Source organism: Hypomesus transpacificus, chromosome 6 (genome assembly GCF_021917145.1).
Source record: "Hypomesus transpacificus isolate Combined female chromosome 6, fHypTra1, whole genome shotgun sequence".
Lineage (NCBI taxonomy): Eukaryota > Metazoa > Chordata > Actinopteri > Osmeriformes > Osmeridae > Hypomesus > Hypomesus transpacificus.
In genome coordinates, this window is record NC_061065.1 from 7764764 (window position 1) to 7774457 (window position 9694).

Below are 9694 nucleotides of genomic sequence, written 5' to 3' on the forward strand. Positions count from 1 at the left end.
AAGGTCTATTTAACTAGTCGATCTACATACTGTTCTCATGACAAAAACAAAGACAAACAATGACAAAACAGGAAGAATATGTGGGTTTCTTATGAAGGTTGCTTGAATGTTGCTTCCAACCGATCTAGCACTTTGTGTATTCGAGATTAAGTTGCATACACAAGCAATCTTCTGTGTTTGTGTGTATGGCCACAGTAATATTGCTTAAATGCTATTTTATTAATTATATTGATTCAACCTATAAACACTACAAATAACTGTATAACAACACAATGATTGCATTTGGTTCATCAAAGGTAAAATGTACACATTGTGATATCTCCCCAGCTCACAGATAGATGGTAACTATAAATTTGATCAGTGAATCAGATTGAATCTAGGAACCCTGGATTAGAGAACACCCAAGTATCACAGCAGAGAATGACTGTGGACCATATTTGGTGAGTTGCTCACAGATTTGACTCTGTGCCTTGTTGTGATCATGTGGAATGCATTACTCTCACTATCACTATGCAGCAGTTGGGTGGAGAAAAACTTGAATACCAGTTGCTCATTCTCTCCCTCTCTGACATTCTCATTCTGTCTTTCCTTTTCATTCCCTCTCATTCTCTCTCCTGCGCGCACACACACACACACACACACACACACACACACACACACACACACACACACACACACACAGACTAATTATGTAATGGCTCCTAGCTGTGGAAGAGGTATTTCAGTTTAGGACCAAGATCCACATGCTCAGTCAAGATGTTTCCTGGTAGTGGTTCAGTGGCTAGCAGTGATGAATGTGGCTTTTTCTGTCAGACAGCATGAAGGATGGAGTCTATGCATCTAGTCATGATAAGCGTTTATTACCGTATAAGATATAATGTGATTTGTTGTCAGAGATCTGTTTTATCGGCAGGTAAATGCTATATTATAGCTGAGATTAAATGTCATAAATGAATGTATACATGTAAATGTATGTTCATACATGTAAATATTGTTTGGAAAGAGAGCAGAGGAAGTCCTCTTCCATCAGGTACTGGAGAGGACAGGACAGTGAGCTTTGGAACACAGTAAGATGCAGCACTCACATTGTTTTTACACACGGTCAGTTTGTCATACACATCCTGTGTGCGCACTGGCTTGGTGTGTGTGGGGTGTGTGGGGTGCTTGGGGGCTCTATGCAGTACACTGCCTTCCTCAGTGTACTGCGTATTGCATTCGATGCAGCAGCTTGATCAGCACTTTCTCATTCTCCATGGGCGTCAACACACATCCGATTCCCTAAAGCGACAGGTAATTGTTTACAGTTTGCCTCTGAACTGCAATGCTGTCTTATGCAATACTGTCAGCTATATCATATCAGACATGCATATTTACAATCAAAGGCTGATATACAGAGAAGCACAATTGCAAACACACACATACACACACATGCAGACATGCACACACACACACACACAGACAGAAACATAACAGAGCAGAAAACAGGAGGATGAGGAATGGTAGAACAGGAAGCAGCCTGGTGACAGTTTTTATAGAGCCGCGGTTTCCCTCCAGGGCTTGGTAAAGTCATAGCAAAAACCTTTGGCCCAACTCTGTAAAAGACAGGAACTACACCACAATGTCTCACATGACCGGAAGAAATCTTTTTTTCAGCTCTATTCATGCTTTATTCTTTCAGAGATGTTTAGGAAGCTTAGGAACAAAACTTTGACATAAAATGGGATCTTGTAGAAATATGTCTAGTTAATATCTCACTTAAAATCTTAGTCTGACTTACGAATTCAGTCAGAACTGGGGTGGATGACTACATTACCTACTGAAGCATGTGATTTATGCTTTCTATTTTGATGATGGAGTTTGGTTAGACTAGTCTTGGTCAGCAAAACATCAAGTGGCTAACCAAGTTGAATAATCTACCACAAAGACAACATGTTCATATGCTCCATTTCCATAACAAGATACAACACTACGACACACATATTAAAACATCTTCTTGTTTAAAGCCGAGTTTAAAGTCTTAATCTACCTCTCAGAATTCTCACAGCATAACACTGTTAAATAGGAGAAAGCTCTGCATTTTAACAACTAGGAATCTGAAACGACTCTGTTCTCATTCATAATTAAACCTTCTTGTGAGACAACAGCTGCAGCTCAGCTCAAACGGTCAGCTGGTAGGATCTATCAACGCCCAGTGCCAGGACAAATGACCAAAGGAGAGGGCAGTGGCAGGAGAACTGACCAATGAACAAAACAACGCCATGAGAACTGACCAATGGAGGACGCAGTTAGACAACTGACCAATGGAAAAAGCACAGATATCTCAGGAACACCTGTTGCTCGATTGCATAGACAAAGACATGCAAGCACAATCAAGTATACACACAGACACACACACACACTTATACATTCGCTCTGCCTTAGGGAGCTGTCGGTCAGCAATCTGCTGACTGCTACACACAAAGAGCAGATGGCTCCACAGGGAGGTCATTAATGAGAATCAATGGAAGGTGTGTAGGTCTGGCAGGTGCACATGTAGCAGGTGTGGTTCCTGTTTATGTTGAAAGGAGGTTATTTGAGGATGAGGAGAATTGTTGGAAGTTATTTAGGGACAAAGGGTGCTTATGTGGCAGTTTTTGTGTGTGTGGTGTGTGTGTGTGTGTGTGTGTGTTTGCTGGCTGGCTGACTGGGGAGGCAGGGACCTAAAAAAAATCTGCATTTCGAGAGACTGGCTTCCTGTTCAGTACCTCAGTTAACAGTAGTTACACTTGAGGTGAATGAAAGCCTCTGCCTCAGTGCTCTCATGTTTAGTACCTTTACAAGGAGGACCGTAGAGAGATCTCATTGTCCAAGAAAACATGCAAATGAGAAATGCTGATACAAGTCATACCATGTCTACTTTTCAATTGTTCTTTCTTCACTTCCTAACATTCATGGCCTCTCCCTAAAGCCACGGTCAATACACGGTCAGAGTGTGAGGATTTGAATTGGCTGATTGCACCATTCTACAGTTTGGCTTACTCTGCAAAATTCCCTGTAAATTCCATCCAGTTGAATGCAATTGCTGACTAATACGCTAACAACTTATCCTTAAATAAGACTTAAACACTTTCTTAATGGTTTTATCATCCCAGCCCATAAACAAGAAGCTTAGACAAAGACTGTGTGCCTCTGTAATGAGGCATTATTATCACAAAACACCCATCTGTTTTGCAAGCCTGACCATGTGTCAAGGAGATGCGCTTCTGATGTCATTTCCTGTTGCATTAGGGAACAGCAACCATCTAATGAAGTTTCACATTCATTCAAATGCTTGTCAAATGTCCTTCCTTCTTAGAAATGACAGAAACTTGAACAAGGAAAGAGCCACCAACGTGTAAACCTAGTCATTTTGAATCTAGAAAATATGAGGAGAAGGAGGGGCCGAAAAACTTTTTTGGGAGACTGTGAGTGGAGCCATTTATTAAGCCTGGCGATGACGTCATTTCCTGTAGTAGAGTTCCGCAGAACGCCACCCTCTCAGCACACCGCCACAGGCCTCCACAGCCCTCGGGGTGGGAAGGAGTCCTCGATAATTGTTAACACGTCCACAAAGACAGGCAAAGCAAAAGGCATTGCGACAGTGACTAAACAGCTTACCTCCATGTGTGCCTGACAGCGCACACGGAGGTGTGTAATGATTTCCCAGGGCTGTCTAAAGCCAGACGTGTCAGAAAAGCTCTTCTCTGTCAGCACAGTGGAGACTGGCTGTCTGCTGTCACGACGTTAGAGTGGCACAGGCGATTACTCACTGATCAATGGTGGGGATCTCTTAGACAGGGAGTGGATGTGCTTCCATCCCCACAAACATGGCCCTTGGCCTGCACCACTGCAACTGAGCTCTAAGAGTTTCTGTGTCACACCCGTCCCATCGTTCACACTCAAAGTGTTTCTGTGCAGACATAATTAGACCGACGTAGAAATACATGTGACTGAAATATTCAGTTTTTTCAAACATCAACATCCATCATCCAAGGTGTGTTTACTGTCAGTTATGGAGGGATTGATAAATATTGTTTTTATGTGATTCTCCCTGTTTGCTCGGTGTTGGTGGTCCACTTCAGTGTGTTTTGCAGGAAGTGACATGCCATACATGAAGGCCATTCATCCAACTGCTTAGGCCTACTATGCTCTTCGAACCCAATGCTGACTGAGGCATGTACAGAAAAGTATACATAATGTCATCACACAAACAAAAAGTGGAAAACATTCACGGAATGTAAACTTGATTTATACCACAATTTGTCTACTTGAAACTTTGAAATAACAAGACTGAACCAAACACGAAATCCCTTACAGTTGAGAAAAGACGGGCAAAGAGTGAATTTTGATTACAGCATGTGTTGAGAAGTCTTTTGTCTGTAAAGAATGCCGTATTCGTGAAATATACTTTTTCTAATAGTTTTAGCCAGATTGCATGTGCTTGTGGTATCAATTAATCAATTTTGTGGGGGAAGATTAAAAGCTGGGAGGTATGCCTGAGTAAACTAATTACTAAGAAACAGCAACAGGCTCCATTAAATAGTATTGTTTAAAACCACCACTACCCCATGAACACAATAGACTGATCCACCGCCATCTTGGAGCACACAATGGTCTGGTTTGAGGCTAAATCCACCCAGTAGAGCAGAGTGCACATAATGTTAGCCAGGCTTAACCCAAAAATAGTTTTACCCTCACAGGTTTAGAAATCAGGCAGAGGCCTTCAACCAAAATGGTGTAAATCAGTCTTTGAAAAAATATACTATTTGTAAAACATGTTCTAAGTTTACAGTGGAGCAGAAAAACTGACAGGACAGAGCAGAGCAGTGAATGCTTACAACACGAGGTCACAGGTGAGAGTGACAGCAGATGACTTTGGCGTTTACCTATTCAAATCTGCTGTTGAGTGCAGTGACAGCTGTACAAAGAATCTCTAAGACGTGTGTGTGTTTCAGACCCTTTTTCTCTCTGGTAAAACACTAGAAGGCTGGTGTCTAGAAATATCTTCCTCTCCCTTTCCCCAACCCTCATGGCCCCTTTACTGACCATGCCAGTTTCACAAGACTTCAAAAGATAGGAAGCAGGTTTAAATTGTTGACATCCAGCACCATAGTTTGCATGCAAGGCAAATGAAGATACAACTATTCAAACACATCCCAAAGAGTATAAGAACAGGAACTGCAAATTAAGCCAGGTTGGCTTTGAGAAGATAGCAACTCCCTGTTTGATCCCTCCACACTTAGATTAGCTATCCGTCTTTCAAACACAGGACTGAGTCACAGGCAGCTTTCAACACAGCAACAGGTCAAACTCCAAACCAACATCCACAGAACAAACATAACATTAACAAACAGGCCCCATTTCACCAGCAGAAACAGCGAAAGAAATTCCCTTACAGATGTCCAGGATTGTGTGCCTGTGTGATAATTACATATAACATTAATGTACATTTCAACATAATGTTTATAAAGGTAAAAATTGCACCCACACTTTGGTGAGTATGTTCAGGCTTGTTCTGGTGAGCCACGCCTTAAACGACAATAACTATGTCAGACATTAGCCCACTCATTCCAGCCTTTCCTGACTCCAGGTGATAATGTTATTACATACCCATACTTCACAGACCTGACACAGGCTAAAATGGACCTCAAGACACTGATCTCAGTTCAGTCTAGAATGTTCTCATCCCATAGTGTGGGGCAAAGTAAGTTGATCCTGGATCGGTGCCTGGTTGCAGTTTCTATCCAGGGCATGCTGCCAAGCTGGTCTGGGCCTTTTGTGAGATTGATACACTATCCCAACCAGCCACACAAGCATGAAGGATGACATCACTTGTTTAGGGCCAAGCTATTTCTGATTGGTGTTAACCCAAATTCAAACTACCAACCAAACGTTTTGGGTTTCCTGTGGGAACCTTTGTTGACCCTAAGGATAAGTGTTTGTTTGAAGAGCTCATGTGAATGGGCTCATTAACTCCTAAAACAACTAACAAGTGTCAAACTAAGTCCATCGTGGCAATGTATGTTGCCATTTCCGGTCATGTCTTCTCTCAAGGGACTTGGTTTCATGTTCTATAAAACGGCTTCAATACTGACTGTGCATGCTAAAAATGCATCTGGAAAAAAAATCTTTGTATTTAAGAAACACCCATTTTTCAGCAACTTGTCAGGTTAACGTATTGATGAACCAGACAATACGGACTTTGAAGAAAGTAGGCCTGCATGACAATCACCATCCTGAAACTCAAGATCTCATTACTTATTCACAACCAGTGACTCACATATGCAAGAGTACAACGGAAACAGGCCCATAACTGACATCACAGTTGTGTTACATTCACCTCCAGACTTCACACTAGAAGTTCTCTTTAAAAGACACGCAGAACTCACATCCTCTTTTACACTCTCAGAATAAACACTACAACTAGCACAAGCATCGTCAGAAATCAGATTTAAGAAGCTGCATTTCCATGTTCATTTGGATATATCTTTTTTTTTAATTATTTCATCAGCATAGCAAATAGAACAAAAATAAAAACAAAGCATTTTATCCATAACTTATGGACAGAAAGTAAGTCTGTCCAACTGCATGACATGATCTGTAAAGCCAATGGGCGTGGACTGAGCGAGCACCATAACAGTGGTGTGGGTTGGCGTTGTAGTAAACACTTGCTGGGGTCCAAAAGTCAGTTAGGAAGAGTCAAGTATGCACTTAATTCAAGGTGTCCTACTTTCCCTACCTCTTACCCGCTGTGGGTAGTCCCTCTTCCACAATTCAGACTTGGTGGTGAGGATACTTTCTGCCATGTTTCTGTCTAGACTGTCAGGGCACCCGTAACATGGGCCTCTACCGAGTCAGCTGACACTACGAATACTCAATTGTAATGGAAGCTCTTGGAAAAGATAGAGGCAACGAGATCAGTGGTGACAGATTTTTACAAAGACAAAAAATTAAGATATCCATGTCACAGTGTCCGTATGTCCAGCATCCAAGTAATGTCTTGTCCAAAGAACCCCCATTGGTAGGCATTATTGATGGAATCACTAGACTGGAAATAAGTACTATCACATTTTCTCGATCATAGCAACAATCATGTACAATCAACAGTGAAAACAGTACTTCTTCAAGAGGTCCTAACATGTCCATAATACACATTCTTTAAAACCACAAGGGCATTTTGAACCATGAAAACTGATATGCTGATGGGCCTTGGTCCTTAAAGGTCATTTAACTTCCCATCCTTTAGGCTGAAATTGGGTCATGAGAATACTGTATGAAAAACTGATTGTTGGGCAAAGTCTATGAATGTGAAAACGTAAAAGCACGCATTTGCCCACATTACCCAACAGAAACGCATATTAAGGAGATGCAGGGCTTCTCAAAGTAATATTTTATGAAGTATTCAGTCAATACTGATTAATAGGTAGAAAGTAAATGAATTACTACAGAGCCAAAGCCAACTAAAAATAAAGCAAGCCAAAACAAACGTCTTTTTGTTTGAAGAAAATTTGGGTTATAGGGAAGTCATCATCATCAAAAGAAAAAGGTTGGACATATTCAAACTTCACTTTGATATATATATTTATCAGAGAAGTTGTGTTATTCATTAATTGCCCCAGCATGTTTTTTTGTTGTTGTTTTTTTTAATTACTCATTCTCACTTTTTCTTTTTGCATGTAGCCTATCAGTCCAGGCTGGTCAGTGAGAGACATTATGATTTGTAATTTGAGGTTAGCCAGGTCAAACCCTCATATAGTCCATCGCCTGTCGTAGCACAGGAAGGCTGAACGTACCAATTCCTATCTCTGATCCGTGTTAGACCCAGCTTCTCCTGGATCTCATGGGGTTTCATTGCGTCGGGGAGGTCTTGTTTGTTGGCAAAGATTAAGATGATGGCATCCCTCATCTCCCGGTCATTGATTATTCGGTGGAGCTCCTGTCTCGCCTCATCTATCCGGTCTCTATCGGCGCAGTCTACCACAAAAATAAGGCCCTGGGTTCCTGTGTAGTAGTGCCTCCACAGAGGCCGGATCTTGTCCTGTCCCCCCACATCCCATACGTTGAACTTTACATTCTTGTATGTGACTGTCTCGACGTTAAAACCAACTGTGGGGATGGTTGTAACTGACTGTCCCAGCTTAAGTTTATATAGAATGGTGGTCTTGCCAGCTGCATCCAGTCCAAGCATTAATATTCTCATTTCTTTGTTGCCAAAGATCTTTGAGAGCATCTTCCCCATTATGCTGTCTGTGCATAAATATCAACTTCTTTAGAAAAAACGTACCTGCAACAGCAGAAAGTAATAGTCATTATTATATATAAATACAAGATACATTGTTATAAGTGATCACATATAACAGATAACCACTTTAACACTGAAAACGCACACTGACATTCTACGTCCACGTGACAGTCGACGAGTGGGGTGGACAACTATCTAAATTAAGACGATAGTTTCGAAAGTTTTCAACAAGTACCTTTGCATCTTGAACGTAAGGTTAAAACAACAGACCAACAATTTAAAAGTCTCATTCATTTTAACGGGGACCATAGAGAAAATTCAAATGAATAGAAGTGCTTCACCACACGTAAAGGTGCATGAGAAAGGGGTGGGGAATATTTTGATATCCCGGACAACGATATAACAACGGTTATTACAATAATCATATGTGCACCTATTATTTTCGACATCCATAATTTAGAAATATAAGCTTACCTTGGTATTTTCAGTCATGTAGAAATTATAACAGAATTGTTGTAGTTGCGATTTTACATTAGGCCCTCTCAGAAGCCCGTGCTAGTTCCGACTTCCTCCTTGTCTGCCGGGTGTCCACTTGCCCTTTTATTTCCAGTCGTTAGATTTAAAAGAACGATAGGCTTCGGGAGTTCATCGTTTCAGCGACCAAATTAGATCACTCCCGCTCGTAGCCCATCTGCACCGGGACAGTCAGAACTAATAGACCGCTCAAAAGGTCATTGATTCATCAGACTCTCCGCTGTTCCTCTCGCTTCTTTCGCTGAAACAAGAGCGGTACAGAAAAGGGAGGGGTGTTAGAAAGAGCACAACTTTAATCGGCCACCCTTCAGCCCATTAAGGTGGGTTTTTGGGTAATAAATTGGCACAATACACAATACAATCTTTGGTAAAACAAGTCACGTCAGAAAATGTGATCAGGTACCTGCAACTGCGGCAACCCCCCGATCCCCTGGTTGATTCTCCCCGCTCTTTCCTCTCTCTCTCTTCCCCAGCCCTTTCAGTCACAGCGGTGGCGGTACTGTGTTACAGGAAAAGGTGCGGACCCAGATCAGCCGCCACTTCCTCTCGATTGCTCATGCACTACGCCATTTGGCTTGCGCACACCGATTGACTGAACAGCGAACCCATCGTATGATAGTTGAAAATGGACGCCATTCGGGCTCCCAATGATTGTGGATTAGCGTTTTACGTCTAAAATGAAAGATTGATAGTTAGAAATAATTTATCTGGATTTCACATCGATGTTGGGTCGTGTCTTCAACGTACGCTTGTTTTCTACAATTCTCCAGAACCGTTATTGAGACGTCATTTTCCGTGATAAAGCGGCTCATTATGACGTGGTGATTCTTGACTGGATGTTTTATCTGTTGGCTATTCAAATGAATTATGTTTCCCGTTTCCTCATTACCAAAGCCATAT

At 41.7% G+C, this 9694-nt stretch overlaps 1 protein-coding gene across 1 annotated transcript; it reads right to left on the reverse strand.

Moving 5' to 3' along the window:
• Nucleotides 1-6490: 6490 nt before the first annotated feature.
• On the reverse strand, nt 6491-9609 carry arf6a (ADP-ribosylation factor 6a). The gene is made up of 3 exons (XM_047021331.1): nt 9198-9609; nt 8735-9035; nt 6491-8302 (listed from the first exon to the last, which is right to left on the reverse strand). The coding sequence occupies exon 3, from the start codon at nt 8255-8257 to the stop codon at nt 7730-7732; it is 528 nt and encodes a 175-aa protein (XP_046877287.1). The 5' UTR covers nt 8258-8302; nt 8735-9035; nt 9198-9609; the 3' UTR covers nt 6491-7729.
• Between the last annotated feature and the right edge of the window lie 85 nt (nt 9610-9694).

Bases quoted from the DNA above. Each gene is read 5' to 3' on its own strand.
- arf6a (XM_047021331.1), bottom strand. From the start codon at position 8,257: ATGGGGAAGATGCTCTCAAAGATCTTTGGCAACAAAGAAATGAGAATA.